The sequence below is a fragment of the Hypanus sabinus genome, chromosome 2 (genome assembly GCF_030144855.1).
Source record: "Hypanus sabinus isolate sHypSab1 chromosome 2, sHypSab1.hap1, whole genome shotgun sequence".
Classification (NCBI taxonomy): Eukaryota; Metazoa; Chordata; class Chondrichthyes; order Myliobatiformes; family Dasyatidae; genus Hypanus; species Hypanus sabinus.
The window spans coordinates 28,141,186-28,158,956 of NC_082707.1; the positions used below are offsets into that span (position 1 = coordinate 28,141,186).

The 17,771-nt window shown below is 39.2% G+C and overlaps 1 protein-coding gene across 5 annotated transcripts in view; it reads right to left on the minus strand.

Moving 5' to 3' along the window:
- Positions 1–3,470: 3,470 nt before the first annotated feature.
- u2surp (U2 snRNP-associated SURP domain containing) overlaps positions 3,471–17,771 on the minus strand; it is a 100,817-nt gene continuing 86,516 nt past the window's right edge. For all 5 annotated transcript variants that reach the window (XM_059993554.1, XM_059993547.1, XM_059993553.1 and 2 more), the window contains 5 exons: positions 16,995–17,175; positions 16,775–16,885; positions 15,772–15,905; positions 9,322–9,486; positions 3,471–5,017 (listed from right to left, as the gene is read on the minus strand). In XM_059993554.1, the coding sequence (XP_059849537.1) occupies positions 4,879–5,017; positions 9,322–9,486; positions 15,772–15,905; positions 16,775–16,885; positions 16,995–17,175 (730 nt within the window). In that variant the 3' untranslated portion in view covers positions 3,471–4,878. The remainder of the gene's footprint in view (positions 5,018–9,321; positions 9,487–15,771; positions 15,906–16,774; positions 16,886–16,994; positions 17,176–17,771) is intronic.

Here is a 17,771-nt window from a genome sequence, read left to right on the forward strand (position 1 = left end):
GTCCCTCAGAATAACATCTAATGACTTTCCCACTACTAATGCCAGACTCTCTGACCTATAATTTCTTGGCTTATTCATAGAGCCTTACTTAACAACAGAGCTAACCTCCAATCCTCCAGCACCTCACCTATAGCTAAAGTTTAAAATAGCTCCATTAGGGTCCATACAATTTCAAAACTAGCCTGCAAAATGGTCCAAGGGAACACACTGTCAGGGCCTGAGAATTTATCCACCCTAATTTGCCTCAAGACATTAAGCATCTCATCCTCTGTAATCTGTAAAGGGCCCATGATTTCACTGCTGCATTGCTTCACATCTATAGACTGTGTCTGTCTCCAAACTAAAAAAATAGAGACAAAAAATCCATTTAAGACCTCCTCCATCTCTACACATAGATGGCCAATTTTGTCCCTTGCTATCCTTTTGCTCGTAATGTACAGTATCTGTAAAAGTCCTTAGGGTTCTCCTTCACCTTGTCTGCTAGCAACCTCATGCCTTCTTTCAGCCTTCCTGATTTCTTTATTAAATGTTCTCTTGCAGTTCTTAAACTCAAGAACCTAATTTGTTCTTGCCTGCCTAAACCTGCTATGCACTTCCTTTTGCTTAACCAGGGCCCCAACATCTCTCAAAGACCATGGTTCCACAAACCTGTTATCCTTGCCTTTTATTCTGATAGGAACATGCAAACTATGTACTCTCAAAATTTAACTTTTGAAGGCCTCCCACTTACATACGCCCTGCTCCAATCCACACTTCCCAGACCTTTTCCAATACCATCAAAATTGGCCTTTCTCTAATTTAGAATCTCAGCCCAATGACCAGGCGTACCTTTTTGCATAATTACATTGAAACTAATGGCATTACGATGACAAAATGCCAAGTGTTCCCCTATACAAACTCATATCACCTGCCTCATCACATTCCCTAATAGAAGATCTAGCATCACACTCTTTTCTAGTTGGAACTTCTATGTACTGATTAAGTTAACTTCCCTGAACTCATGTGACAAACTCTTTCCCATCCAGGCCTTTTACAGTATGGGAGTTTCAGTCAAAATGTGGTAAGTTAAAATGACCTATCACAACCTTATGTTTCTTGCAACAGTTTATGATCTCTTTACAAATTTGCTCCTCTAGTTCCCACTGACTGTTGGGCAGTCTACAACATAACCCCACTAATGTGGTCATCCCTTTCTTATCCCTCAGTTTTACTCACAAAGCCTTACTAGACGAGCTGTTGTAACATTTTCCCTGACTAGTAATGCCACCCTTTAATCTCTCCCATTCTATCACATCTAAAACAGAGCTCCAGAACAGCGAGTGCCAGTCTTGCCACCAAGTATCACTAATGGCTATAATGTGCTGATCTATGCCCTAATTTCATAAACCTATCCTACAACACTCTCTGTATTGAAATACACGCATCTCAATATTAGTTCCACCATGCTCAACATTTCAATTCCTGACTTTGAATGACCTTCCTATTTCTGGCCTCACTAGCATGTGGCACAGGCAGCAATCCTGAGATCAGAACCCTGGAGGTTCTGTCCTTTAACTTAGCACCTAACTCCCTGAATGCTTCGGGCAGATGGAGCTCATTAACCACAGTTAGCAGCTCATCTCAGAGAAAGAAAACCCTTCTCAAACCTCCAATGCCTTGCAGCTATACGCACTCTTGGGGAAAGCTTCAGGAATAAACACGGAGCTGGAGTCCCTACATCAAATTCAACACTGACTAGCTACTCCTGCAACACTGCTGGTGCCAAACTGTTATCGGTTTCCACCATTCCTTTGGATTTATCAGCAGCGTGGGGATGTGACATGGGGAGCCTGTGGTATGGGCAACTTGCTCTCCATATCATACTGCCCTGGCTTGTGTAGACAGCTAGGACGCAACATCCGTGGGTAATCCGATTAATGGAGGGCTTAACTTTCTGAACTCACTTTGAATGACCTCATTGCCCTTCTTACTCATGTCATTAGTACTGACAGGTACCACTACCTCTGGCTGCTCTCACTCCGCTTAAGAATGCTGTCAATTTGATCTGCGATGTCCTGAACTCTGGCACCCAGAAAGCAACAAACCATCCTGGAATCTCATTCTCATCCACAGAACCTCCCTTCCGTTCTCCAATGAATTCCCTGTGACCAGTTTGTCTCTTCTCCCCTCCTTCCCTTCTGAGTTACAGAGCCAAACTAGTGTCAGAGACCTGATTGCTGTGGCTTTCCTCTACTACGTCATCTCCCCTCCAACAGTATCCAAAGTAATATACCTTTTGTTGATGGGAATGGCCAGAGGAGTACTCTGCACTGGCTGCCTATTCCTTTTCCCCTTCCTGACGATCTTCCAGTTATATGTCCTGCACCTTGGGTGTATTCACCTCCCCCTTTGTCAGCCTCCTGAACAATCTGGAGTTCATCCTGTTCCAGCTCCAACTCCTTAACACAGTCTGCCAGAAGCTGCAGCTGGACGCACTTCTTGCAGTGTGGCCATCAGGGACATTGTAGGTCTCTCTACCTTCCCACATGAGGAGCATTCCAGTACCCCGTCTGGCATACCTTGATCGAAATGTGCAATAAGAAATAAATAATAAAGAATGAAAAAAAAAATCTACCTATGCCTTAGTCTCTCCTTGCCAAAGCTTCAATTCCCCATTCCACCATCGGCTGACTCACACAATGACTGCTCCATTTCTTTTTATTGGCCCTTGCCAAGTCCTATTATGCACAATTCAATGTCTCTCTGGTACTGTGGCACACTTAATGTGCCAACTGTCCCGGCTTGCTTCTTTTAAGCTCTCTGTCTCTCCATCCAAGAAGCAAATGGCATTTCCTCAGGTGCACATAATATGCCAACTGCCCTCACTCTCTTCTCTTAAATTTTCTCAACCTCCAAGCAACCAGCGTCTCCTCCGGACTCAGGACCACGGTACTACTATGAACAGAATTTCATATTTAATATATCTAAAGAATTGCACTTCTGTGCAGCTATTGTATGTTAGCAAACTTACTGAGGTAGCCAATATTTTGTGCATAATTCGTTCAATAGAAAAAGAAATGTAACAGTCAATATAATTAACTGGAAATGTTTGATTAACTGATCACGATTGTTGTAGAGCTACCAATTAGACTTGAGCTATAGATTTACTTGCTACATTTGTGCACCTCCTGGTGGCAAACTGAAAGAAACACATTGAAAAGTCAGGTAACCAAAAACCTAGTATGAACAGATTTTCAGATTTAATATATCCAAAGAATTGCAGTTCAATGTAGTTACTATTTGTCAGCATTGCATTAACCAATATTGTGTGCAGTCAGAATTCTGTAATTGAAATGCATAATTGGTTTTCTAAAGCCACTAAACAAATTCAAAAGGTTCAGCAACATTTAGATTCTGAGGTCAAGTTTCTCTTGTTTACAGAAAGCTAAATTGTCAAGGACTTTGAAACAATACAGTTGACTAAACGGCAGCACAATTAAAATCTATTTTATTGCCTGCTTAAGGTATTGTGGGTTTTATATTTGTAATTCACCAGGATTCTCTTTATCAGTGATGTGGAAACGGTAAGGGTTCCCCAAAAGAAGTTGACAATGATGAAGATCTAAACTCAGGGTAAACAAGATAAAAGTTAGAATGTAGATACAATGGATTCATTTCATAAATATCAGGTAGATTTTTGCTGTTTTCACTTAGAACATGAATTCAGCAAGTGTAATCCGCTCAGTCACCTCAATTATAAAAAAAACACTGTGCAAAATATTTTGACAAAAGTTATCATTGAGCATTTTCATCTGGTCTCTGACGTGCAAAGAAACATTGAATTCAAGGAGCAATTACAAATGTTTACACAGTTCTAATTTATAGAATATAGCAATTTTGACACATTGTTTAAAAAGTGATTAGAATGTCTAAGAACTTATAAAGTAAAAATAAAAAAATAAATACCCAGCAGTTCTCTCAGCAAGTTAAAAGAAAAACAGTTGAGGTTTTGCATCTGACAGAGCTGTGTATCATCTCTGGTCTTGCTGCTTTTCTGCTTCTAGTTCAGATGCCCAGCATTTAGTCTTCAACCTTGACTTTGTGCTTCTTGCCATTCAGGTCAAATAAATCTTCTGAAACAATGCTAGTGACTGCCTCTGCACAAGATGCTCATCACACTTTACTTCTGTAACCAGAAGTGATCAATGCAAAATGATAATGAGCACATTAACAACCACAGTATTTTGATATACTGGATCTCAAATTCAGAATTTGTAAAGATTGGATTGCTCTACACCATTCCTGTTCCTCAAGCCACTCAAGACTGCTTGAGGTGCTATTTTAAAATGCAGCTTAGAAGAAACCAGGAAAATTTGCCTCAGGCAAAATGCCTCACTTCGGTGTCAACAATGTTTTATGGTGTAATGCCCAAAAAAGCTGCATGTTAAGATATCAAAAGTTGAATTGCTCAAACATTATTGCATTTACTTTATTATAAAACAAGAAATATTGTAACTTTCTATACCGATTTTTATTCAACTCTCATTGAAAGTTAAAAATTACAAAAGGATAACACTTCTGCTTCAGGCATCCTCATACACCTCTGCAAATACAATACTGCTACTGCTGGTGGAAGAGACATACAAGGATCCTCATGAGAAATCTAACATAAAGGGGTCTGTCTTTACACAATCTACAAACAGGGTTTGGGGACTAATGAAGCCAAAGCACTATAGAAGTCAAATTCTTTAATATACAAAAAAGCACACAGATTGACTGGAGTTGAATATTCATAATGAATGTATGTGCATTCAAAAGAAAGCCAGGAATGATATTCCTCAGTTTGTTTCAGGCACGGGACAAAACTAAAATTACAGAAAAATGATGATAGACAGTTCACTAGTGTTTGCTCTTCTTGGATTTCTTGTGTGATCGATGCGGAGATCTGGATTGGGATCGAGATTTTTTTGAAGATTTTCTGGGAGTCCTAGAGCGCGATCTTTTGGACCTTTTCGGAGTCCTTGAACCGGATCGTGATCTGTGCAAAATTGTAAAAAAAAATCACTTTTAAGAGACATGCAACCAAAAAGTTTAACTGAAGTGGTGAGAAGACTTTAAAACTGCACAGCATCAGTCAGTTGCACAACACAGAAACAAGCATTTGGCTCATTATGTCCACGTCTACCCTTTTGCCCACTTGTACTAATCTTTTTTGTCTGTACTGGGTTTCTCACTTTCTGTGCCTTGCCTGTGTGTCTCTTAAACAAAGATTGTATCAGACTCCATCACCTCTTCTGCTAGTGACTTTCATATATCAACCACTGAAGTTTTTCCTTCAAGTTTTCTTGCTTTCTCTTTATCCCCCATGTCTTCAATTTTTGATATTCCTATCATGGGACAAACATTCTGATTTTCTACCTTATAATGCTCTTGATATGTGTTTTATTATTTTGCATACTACTTATCAGGTCACACCTAGGCCTCCTTTGCTCCAGGGCAGGCTGTCCAATCTCTTAGTCAAGTCATAGTCAAGTCAAGTCACTTTTATTGTCATTTCGACCATAACTGCTAGTACAGTACATAGTAAAAATGAGACAATGTTTTTCAGGACCATGGTGTTACATGACACAGTACAAAAACTAGACTGAACTATGTTAAAAAAACCCACAGAGAAAGCTAAGCTAGACTACAGACCTACACAGGACTGCATAAAGTGCACAAAAACAGTGCAGACATTACAATAAATAATAAACAGGGCAATAGGGCAAGGTGTCAGTCCAGGCTTCGGGTATTGAGGAGTCTGATAGCTTGGGGGAAGAAACTGTTACATAGTCTGGACGTGAGAGCCTGAATGCTTTGGAGCCTTTTCCCAGACGGCAGCAGGGAGAAGAGATTGTATGAGAGGTGCACGGGGTCCTTCATAATGCTGTTTCCTTTGCAGATGCAAAGCTCTACAGCACTGAAAGAGACCCTTTGGCCCATCCAGTCAGTGCAAACCATTAATTTCCCTTGTCCGATTGACCTGCACACACACCATAAACCCTCCATGCCCCTCTCATCCACATATTTATCAAAACTTCTTTTAAATGCTGAAATTGACCCCACATCCACCACTTCTACTGGCAGCTCATTCCACACTCTCACCACCCCTCATGTTCCCCTTACACATTTCACCTCTCCACATTATAAAGTCCTCCAGTCCATGCAATATCCAGATGATACTTCTTCACCCGCTCCAGTGCAACACTCTTTCCTATAGTGTGGTGACCTGAACAGCACATGATACTTCAGTGTTTTAAGAAGTTTCAACTTACACCCCAACTGTGCCCTGATGTATGGAGCAAGCCAATTATACTGTTGCCACTTTCAGTAAACTATGGACACAAGCCTAAGGTGGCTTGGTCCTTTAGCATTTCTTGGTATCCTGCTTTGCCCTACCCCTATTTGACTTCACAAACTGCACTGAGATTGAATGGATGTTAAAATGCCATGAGATTAATTACATTAGCAACAATTAGTGGCACAAAATGATGTACATCAGCTTAAAACTTTGCATTTGCAGAGATCTTTAATGCAAATCAATATATCTAGAAAAATCAAGGAAAAATGTTCACAGGAAAAAAAGTGGTTGTGTGATTACATAGCTGATGAGTGATCCAAAAAAATATTCAATGCATTAAGTGCAATAATAGTTGCAAGTTATTTAAGTGAAAATTAAATCTATGTGCTCAAACTTAATAAGTGAAACACATACCACAAAGAATACACTTTAAAAAAAAGCATAACACTTAAGTTTTCACAATGCTTAAATCTTATCTCACACCTTATGCACAGGCATAGCAAATTATCCAATGCAGTAAATGGAAAGGCCATTTAAAAAATCATATGTTCAATACATGCTCTGTATTATAGTGGACACGTCATGCAATGGCATTAAATTGGAATTGCACAATCACCACCAACTCTGCTGATAGCATAAACATAAACAGAGTCACATGGACAAACGGAGAATCAATTCACACCCATCTTAAAAGTTCACAGGATATCAGAATGAAACAAACAGTTTTGGGCAGGGAAACAGAACTTAGAGAGAAAAGGGCATAGGAATAGTACTAAATGTGCATCGGCAAATGAAATTGCTCTAATCTTATGGAACTATCTTAAGTACAGGGAATGAGTTTGAGAGCTATTGAGAGAATTTTTAAGGATGTAAAACTGAGGATCTTTTTAATCATAACTTTTCTACACAAAAAGAAAACAAGTTGGTGACTGTTGAGTTTATGAATTTAATGTCACATGACCCTGCAAATTAGAAACTTCCTTGAAAACAAAGTAGCAGAAAGCATTCACTTGGTGGGATACCAGATTCATCACCATTTGGATAATAAAATGGATTTTGAAAAACGAAGTTGTAATAATGTTAATCAAAATTAGATAGGCAACATGGATCTCACTGAAACTATTGAATATTGAAAGGCCTAGAGTGGACATGGAGAGATTGTTTCCAAAAGTTAGGGGAGTCTAGGACCAGAGGACACAGATTCAGAATTAAAGAATGTCTCTTTAGAACAGAGATGAAGAGAGATTTCTTTAGCCAAAACCTGGTGAATTTATGGAATTCATTGCCACAAGATGACTGTGTGGAGGCCAAGTCATTGGATACATTTAAAGTGAAGGTTGATAGGTTCCTGGTTAGTAAGAGTGCAAAAGCTTATGTGGAGAAGAGAATGGGATTGAAAGGGATAATGAATCAGCTATGATGGAATGGCCCAGCAGATTCAATGGCCTAATTCTGTTCCTATGTCTTGTGGTCAAATGACCCGGTAAGCAACTCAGATGCTAAACATTACAAATATGTGCAAATAGAGAACTAAATGACCTGGCTTTGAGCCAAGCATCAAATTCAGAAACAGCCAATTTGCTCCCTGCCCAGTCACTCTGCAAAGCCTTCCTCACAAATACAAGCAAGAGAAAATCTGCAAATGCTGGAAATCCGAGCAACACACTCAAAATGCTGGAGGAACTCAGCAGGTCAGGCAGCATCTATGGATAAAAATACAGAAGGATTTTGGTCTAAAATGTCAACTGTACTTTTTTCCATAGATGCTGCCTAGCCTGCTGAGTTCCTCCAACATTTTGTATATGTTGCTCACAAATACCAGGACTGGTTTCAAAGTAGTCCAGCAACAACCCAAAAAATAATGCCCACAGAATTGGACCTTGCCCTTCATCGTAACCCCTGGGTATTTACTGACCACTGACAGAAGAGACACACAAGATGTGGCAGCACAGTGGTACTCAGCAGGACGCACATATTCAGGCATGGAATGAAAAGCACCAAGTAACATTCACACTTCAAAAGTACCAGTTAATGACCATCTCCAATGAGAGAGAATCTCATCAGTTACTCTTGACATTCAATCGTCCCAATATTAATTACCTGGGGGAGTTTGGGGGGTGGGGGGCAATGCCATCATTGACCAGAAACTCAAGCGTCCAAACATAAATACCATAGTGTTTAGAAAGGTCAGAGGCTGGGAGCGTTGCAGCATGTAACCCACCTCCTGTCATCCAAAAAGCTTTTCACTACAAACAAATTACACCAGGAGCTTGATGGAATACTCCCTGTTTGAGTTCAAAGTTCACAATAAATTTATCAAAGTACCGTCCACAAACTTGATTGGATGAGTTCAGCATTAACACCCTCCAGGACAAAGCAGTCTACTTGACTGCACCTCACCCAGTCACTCACTTCTTCCAGCACCAGTGCACAGTGGCTGTATGGGTACCATTTACCAATACACAATTATTGGACCAAAATATTACAGAAGAAATTCTCAAACCTTCAATCTCTAACACCAAGGACAGTAAGCACACAATGCGAACATCCATCAGTGGCCTTTTATCGTTACTAGACCAAAATTTCCAAACAAAACTGAAGTATCACCTTCGCCATCGAACTTTACAGTTCAGTACCTCATCATGATCTTAACGGCTTTAAATCATGGTTAATAAATACCGGCCCTGCAAGCAACACCTAGATACAGTAAAAGGATTAATCAAAAGAAGAATAAACGGAGTGACAGAGAGTGTGAAGGAAGGAACTTGTGTGGATTGTAAGGAAAAGACACGCATGATAGAATGTTGTTTTTAATTTATTTTTGCTCCAAAGAGAGAAACTGACTTTTGTTGTCAATGTAATGTACAACTGCAGTTCAGAATTTTAAGGGGCTCCTTATACTTGACATACCAGAGCATCAAAACCAAAATAAGAATTAATTTCTAATTTCTAATGCTCAGCACACAAATGAAAACAAAAATACAATGCAAACTTGGACATACCTTTTGGACTTCTTATTTGTGTCTCTAGATGTGTCTTTATGAGCCGACCGAGTGTGTGGACTGTCTTTGGTACGCGACCTATCCGACCGTTCTGAACGTGGTGACGGTGATTTCACACGCCTCGCCACACGAGTTGGACTGACAGATGCACTGTGTTTCCTTTTCCTGAAACATATTGAGCAATTTTAACTCTTTCTCCTATTATAATTTTTCAACCTGCAAATAACAGTGCACAGATAGTAGGAATGAGGAAAAAGTAAAGTGTGCCACTTCAGATAATGTTTTGAGCCATAAGGGTGGTCTAATGTAGAAATAGAACTCAAAATACATTTAATGCAAGCAACCCACATTTCTACTGGTAAATGTTTCGAATATCTATCATACATACCCTTTGTACATGGCTATTCAAGATTCTTATTTTATCATTAAGAACAGTAGGAAACTCGAGTAGATCCTTCAGCTCCCATACCTGCTCCACTACAAAACAGAATCATTGCTAACCTTTTCACTGAAAATTATCCAACAACTCCTTCCAATGGAAAACTTTCTCTTCACCTCCATAGCCTTTGAAGATTCTTTACTCAATGGGTGAAGAAATTCCTTTTCATTTATTTTAAATGACTGAATTATTTTGAGACTGACTCCTGGTTCTAAACACTCCATTATCAACTCTCGTTTTAAGATGTCAAGCCTCATACAAAGTTAGCAATCAAAAGGTTGAGCATGGTGTGACAAAATCAGAAAAGGGTGAATACAGGACTGAAGGTGTATCTAAATGTGTGTAATGTACGGAATAAGATCAATAACTTGCAACACAGTTGCAGATTGGCTGGTATAATGTTGTAGGCATCACAGACTCATGGCTGAAAGAAGATTATATCTGGAAGCTTAATATCCAAGGATACAGACAGACAGACAGTCTGTCTGTATCCTTGGATTCACACTGTATTGAAAGGACTGGCACAAAGGCAGAGGGGATGACACTGCTCTGTTGTTAAGAAATGAAATCAAATCATTAGAAAGAGGTGACGTAGGAAGGTGTTGAATCATTGTGGATAGAGCTAAGAAACTGCAAAGATAAAAAGACCCTGATGGGAGTTGTATACAGACCCCCAAGCAATAGTAAGGATGTTGCCTACAAATTACAACAGGAAATAGAAAACGCATGCCAAAAAGGAAATGTTACAATAACCATAGGGGATTTCAATATGCAGGTAGATTGGGAAAATCAGGTTGGTGCTGGATTCCAGGAGGGGAATTTCTAGAGTGCCTACAAGATGGCTTTTTAAAGCAGCTCATGGTTGAGCTTAGTACAGGATCAGCTATCTTGAATTGAGTGTTGTGCAATGACCCAGAATTGGTGAGAGAGTTTAACGTAAAAGAACCCTTAGGAGTAGGTGATCATAATATAATTGAATTCACCCTGAAATTTGAGAAGCTGAAGCCAGATGTATCAGTATTACAGTGGAGTAAAGGGAATTACAGAGGAATGAGAAAGGAGTTAGCCAGAATTGATTGGAAAAGAACACTGACAGAGATGATAGCAGAGCAGCAATGGCTTGAATTTCTGGAAGCAATTCAAATGGCACAGGATATATACATCGCAAAGAGGAAGAAGTATTCTAAAGGAAGGATGACACAACCATAGCTAACAAGAAGTCAAAGCCAACATAAAAGCTGAAGAGTGGCTATATAATAGAGCAAAGTTTACTGTGGGGTTAGAGGATTGGGAATCTTTTAAAAACCAACAGAATGCAAGTAAAAAAAGTCATTAAGGTAAAGATGGAATACGAAAGTAAGCTAGCCAGTTATATTAAAGAGGATGCCAAAAGTTTCTTCAGATACACAAAATGTAAAAGAGAGGCAAGAGTGGATTTTGGACCACTGGAAAACGATGCTGGAGAAGTAGTAATGGGAGACAGTGAAATAGTGGATGAATAAATAGACAATGATTAAGTATTTTGCATCAGTCCTCACTGTAGAAGACACGAGCACTATGGTGGAAGTTCCAGGTGTCAGGGGGCATGAAGTGTGTGAAGTTACCATAACTAGAAAGAAGGTTGCTGGGAAACTGAATGGTCTGAAGGTAGATAAGTCACCTGGACCAGATAGTGTACAGCCCGGAGTTCTGAAAGAGGTAGCCGAAGAGATTGTGGAGGCATTAGCAATGATTTTTCAAGAATCACTAGATTATGGAATGGTTCCAGAAGACAAGAAAATTGCAATCGTCACTCCACTCCTCAAGAAGGGAAAGAGGCAAAAGAAAGGAAACTATAGGCCAGTTAGTCTGATCTCAGTGATTGAGAACATGTTGGGAGTCGATTATTAAGATGAAGTGTCAGGGTACCTGGTGGCATTTGAGAAAAAGACTATAGTCAGCATGGTTTCTTCAGGGGAAAATCTTGCCTGACAAATCTGTTGGAATTCTTTGAAGATATAGCAAGGTGCCACACATGAGGCTGCTTAACAACCATGGTATTACAGGAAAAATTCTAGCATGGATAACAGTAGCAGGTTGGCAGGAGGTAGAGTGGGAATAAAGACAGCCTTTTCTGACTGGTTCCTGGTGACTAGTGGTGTTCCAAACAGGGGTCTGTGCTGGGACAGATTCTTTCTACATTATACGTCAATGATTTGGATGATGGAATTGATGGCTTTGTTGCAAAATCTGCATACGATATGAAGACAGGTGGAGGGGCAGGTAGTTTTTTGGAAGTAGAAGCTACAGAAGGATTTAGACAGATGAGGAGAATGTGCAAAGAAATGGTAGATGGAGCACAGTGTCGGGAAGTGTATGGTTATGCACTTCGGGAGAAGAAATGAAAGGGTTTACTATTTTCTAAATGGAGAGAAAATACAAAAAACTGAGATGCAGAGGGACCCGAGAGTCCTTGTGCAGATTCACTAAAGGTTAATTTGCAGGTTGAGCCTGTAGTGAGGAAGGCACTTGCAATGTTAGTATTCATTTCAAGAGGATGAGAATATAAAAGCAGGAATGTAATGCTGAAATTTTATAAAACACTGGTGAGGGCTCATGTGATCAAGTTTAGGCATCTTATCTTAGAAAGGGTGCGCTGAAACTGGAGAAGTTCAAGGGATGTTCACAAAAATGATCCTAGGATTGAATTGCTTGTCATATGAAGAGCATTTGATGGCTCTGGGCCTTTATTCATTAGAATTCAGAAGAATGAGGGCTGACCTCAGTGAAACCAATTGAAGGTGAAAGGTCTTGACAGAAAAAAGAGGTGTCCTTTTAGAATGGAGATCTGGAGGATTTTCTTTAGCCAGAGGATGGTGAATCTGTGGAAATCTTTACCACGGACAGCTGTGAAGGCCAAGTCTTTATGTATACTTAAGGCAGAGGATGATAGATTTTTGATTGGTCAGGGCATGAAGGGATACGGGGACAAGACAAAAGATTGGGGCTGAGAGGAAAATTGGATCAACCATGATAAAATGGCACAGCAGGCTCAATTGGCCAAAAGGCCTAAGTCTGCTCCTATACCTTATGGTCTTATACAAATTTCCTGTATCTCAGTGCAAACACAACTCTGTTTTCTTAAGTCCAGTAGCAACAGGCCCTGTGAGCTTAAACTCAGAAAAACATGCTCCTTCAGCCTTGGAATCAACCTTGTGAACCTTTGTTGCTCTCCCTCTACTAGAGGTACAATATAACATTCTTCCCAAGACCCTTCTTGTACTCAACTAGTTTAGCAATAGAGGCCAATGTACTTGTAGCTACTTTATTTCCTTTTCTATCTGCTTATTATCTTCTGTTGATTGATGTACAAGGACACCCAAGTTCCTGAACACCAATATCTTTCATTACCTTCTCATTAAACTTGTCCACTTTTTAAAACCACCAATGTAGCTGTTTCATTTTTTTAAACATAATTTTCAACTGCCATCATTTATTTACAAAATCCATATCCTGCTGATGCCTCTCTGCATTTTGACAGCTCACTCTACAATTCTTTCCCTGTCTTAATCCACATGAGACCCACATTAACATTACTGGGATCTTTTCCTTTGTTTACACATCAATGGAAGGCTATGCAGCATTTTTACTTCTCACTAAATTACTCTGGGTTTTCTATTTTCTCCTTCCTTTCTTGGTCCTCTTCTGTTTAATTCTGAAACTTTGCTAATTCCTAGATTTATTGCTTTTATGGCAACATTATAAGAATTTCCCATTGCTTTTCAATAACTTATAATTTCTCTTAATAGATAAGAATGGATTGTCCTGATTGGTCTTTTTGCCTTAAAAGAATAAGACACACATATTACATGTAAAACTTGTAAATTGAATTAAGCAATCTATTCAAACAAACTGCCTCTTTAAGATCTTTCTTATGGTTACCCTCACTGCACTATACAATTCCAATGCAGTTCAAATCATCTTCTAGGTATGGCTAACCTCAGCAGGCAACATGACCTTCACACACTTTTAATGAACTACACAGCAAAGTACATTTTAAAACCTTTAAGTTCTATTCCTGGGTCAGATTGCAATTCAGTGTACAAGTACATGAAGGTATTCCATATATATCCAGTTAGCTCCCTAAGCAGAGGAATTAATAAATACAAGGCTTCTGAATTTTCTACAATTGTTGATTTTTTTTTAAATTGCTAGAGTAGTGAGACATCACTTCTGTGACAGCAGCATTTCTTCTACAACTGGGCACACTTAGCTCTGGGCCTATCAGTACCTATTATATCTACAGTACATTCTATAACTACAGTATCACATTCTATAAAAATATTTGAAGAGATGTACTTCATTTGTCTTCACATAGAAAGAGCAGTGCAGAATTTCCAGTTACCCCAATAAAATCAGATTCTTATTTAGTTGCAGTTTAAAAATAAGAAAATTTAACAACCACTCTCTTCCAGCAGCTACATATTTTAACAGTATTACTATTTTCAGAATCAAGGTTCAATATCACTGGCATGTGTCTTGAAATCGGCTGTTGAGGCAGCAGTACATTATATATAAAAATCAACTAAATTAGTTGTGCGAAAAGGGAGCAACAAAAGAAAAAAAAAGATGTATTGTAGATGGGTTCAATATCCATTCAGAAATCTGATGGCAGAGGGAAAGAAGTTTGCAAAATGCTGAATGTTTCAGGCTCCTGTACCACCACTTTGATGAAAGCAATGAGAAGAGGACATTTCAGATAGTGATGAAGCTTCCTCTTCCTGAAGTTCAATCAATTCCTTGGTCTTACTGATGTTGAATGCAAGGTGGTTATGGCGACACCACATAACTAGCTAATCTATCTCCCCATCTGAAATTCTGCCAACAGTGGTTGTGTCATCAGCAAATCTATAGATGGTGTTTGAGCATACCCAGCCACACTGTTGTTGCTGTAGAAAGAGTGGAACAGCGTGCCAAGCATGCATTTTTGAGTTTTGACTGTCAGTGAGGAGCTGCTGCTAACTCCAATCTGTATTGACTGTGGTGTCCCGGTAAGGAAGTCAAGGATCCCGTTGCAAAGGGAGGTACAGAGGCCCAGGTTTTCGAGTTTATTAATTAGTAATGAGGGCATGATGTTGTTGAATGCTGAGCTCTAATCAATAAACAGCAGTCTGATATAAGTATTACTATTGCCAATGTGATCCAAGTCCCAAGTGGAGAACCAATCAGGTTGCATCCATTGTAGACAGAGTGCAATAGGCAAATTGCAGCAGGCTAAGATCGCTGCTTAGGCAAGAGTTGCTTCTGGCATGACCAACCTCTCAAGGCACTTTGTCGCAGTGGATGCAAGTGCAACTGGGTGATTGTTGTTGGGCAGTTCACCCTGCACTTCTTGGGTACTGGTGCGATTGCTGCCCTTTTGAAGCAGGTGGGAACCTTACGACTGCTGCAGTGAGATTGTAGAACTCTCCCACTAGTTAGTTTGTACAGTTTGTCAGTGCCCTACCAGTAGACTTATCAGGGTCTAACATCTTGGATGGTTCACCCTCATGAAAGATGTTCTGACAGCAGCCTCTAAATCAGAGATCACAAAGTCATTCACCCTTTCAAAGCTTGCATAAAATGCATTGAGGTCATCTGGGAGTGAAGCATTATAGTCATTCATGACTCTCCAAACTCTAAAGAGGAATAATTAAGTGTCATTTTATAGATATGAAATCTAAGTCTACTGCCATTAAATTGTTAATTAGACTTCTTTGTTTGAGTATTCCTTGAAGCTATAAGAACACAGCCAGCTACTGACCAGATTTAAACACAAAGCTTAGTATTTTGTAGCTTTCTTCAATTGCAGCATGAATATCTTAGCATTCTAACACCATAATCAAAGTCTTATAAATACATAAAGCCCTGCAAAGGTTAAAAAGTTAGTGGCCCAATATGGTTCATGTTCCAAAAAGAAGAGGAAAAGCAAATTTAAAAGGTATGATTTCAAGATGAGCATATATATTGAAACTGCCAGTTAAGAACAATACCTCTCTTTGCCTGAAGGCGAGGAGGAGCTCTCTTTTTCTTTCCTATCTTTTACGCGAAACTCTGATTTAATCACATCTTTCTCTTTGTCCTTTTTGTCACGCTCTCTTTCTCTTTCCAGTTCTTTCTCCTTCTCCTAAATGCAACACAAAATATTAAAATTCAGGTCACAATATTAAGCTAAGTATCGTGGCACCAATGAGAATAAAACGCACACCACTAGACCAAGGGTTAAACTAATCAGCTGACATGAAGCATTTATTGCTGGGGCACAGAACACAAGGGGAATAAATACCTTTACAATTTAGCACAGTCAATTGTATTTTTAAATAATTTGTACAGTACCTGCAAAGGTCTTAGGCATCCCATGTGCCCAAGACTTTTGCACAGTACTGTTAATTGTCAACAGAGCAGAGAACACATTTGTAAATAGGGTGGAGGCAAAAGATTTGGGAATGGCAAGGGTGGAGTGCTGCAACACAGGTGGCAGAGAAGGATGCCAAGGGCGGGGGGGAGGGGAGGCACACCCAGCCCTGAGACATCAGGCAAGCTTATTTGTTGCCAAACAATTCATTTATTGATCATTACAGAATGTTTTCTCTGGTGCTCCTTGCTCCCTCCCCTTTTCCCCCCAACATGATTCCCCCTCTCCCTGCCCACTTCTCACTCTTAGTCCACAGGAGACCCATATCAGAATCAGGTTCATCATCACTCTCAAAAAGACACGACATTTGTTTTTTTTTGCAGTAGTACAGTGGAATACATAAAATTACTTCAGTACTATGCAAAAATCTCATGAACCCTAGCTATACGAATGTGCCTAAGACTTTTGAACAGTACTGTATATGCTAAAAGCAAATTCCATAATAAAATTCAAGAACACCAGTAAACTGGTAACCCCACCTTAATTCAAAATTACACTCTGTATCTTGAAAGATTCTGAGCTGAACAAATGAAATACAATCAGCTTATTTTTAAAAAATAATTAGAATATGTTGTACCTACCCGCTGAAGGAGTTTGTCTCGATAATGTTCCACTTGCTCTTGCATGGTCTGACCTGCCTTTTTAGGCCTTTTCCCAGATTCTAGTTCATCCTGGAACTTCATTACCTTAAGCTGAAAAAGTCAAAGTTTATTTTCAACATTACTTATTTTTTTATTATAAAATCAACACTCAAAACTGATTTTGCCAAAAAGATCGTCGCAACACAAGAAATATCTGTACCTCTATTTCTCGAAGCTTTGCTCGCTTCTCTTCAGACATTTCTGAATATTTAAGAATAGGTTTGGGTTCTGAAGTTTCTTCTTTTGCTGGGTTAGTATAGTAAAGCAACTCTTCTGATCTAGAGACTTGATCATCAACATCATCGTCGTCTTCATCATCACTTTCCTTTAATGTACTGTCCCTGTTAATAAGAAAACAATTTCCCAATACAAGAAAAGTAAAATATCAATAATGTGGTCTAAACTGCAATAGCATCAGAAAACAGTCATTTACGAATTCCTGCTCCTTACACAATTTAATTAGAAGTTAGTTTTGTATTTAAGCAAGTTTTCACTTTGACGCTCAGTATAAACCTAGACTTTTATCAGTCACTGCCTGACAAAGGAGGAAAATCCACTACCAGATCCAGGATAATTTCCATTTCCTTATTGTAGATTCTCATGTCACTCACAATCTAACCAGACTGGTGAACATGACAGACAACCAATCACACTTTATATTGAGATGGCAAGCTACAAAAGTCTTGTGTTACAGATTTAGATTACCATACAAATTCATCTTATTATCATCAAACTAGAAATGCATCCAACTCAAAATAAAATAAACATTAAAGCACTTTGTGTTTAATTTTCCTTAGATTTAGTTGTGTGGTCTTGGCAAAATTATTAATATCTGCTACATAGCTGCAACACATGCAGCACAATACCCAATTTGTTCCACTAATGAGGAGCACAATGAATCATTCAGGACTTGTATCCTAACGTTTGAAATTAAATG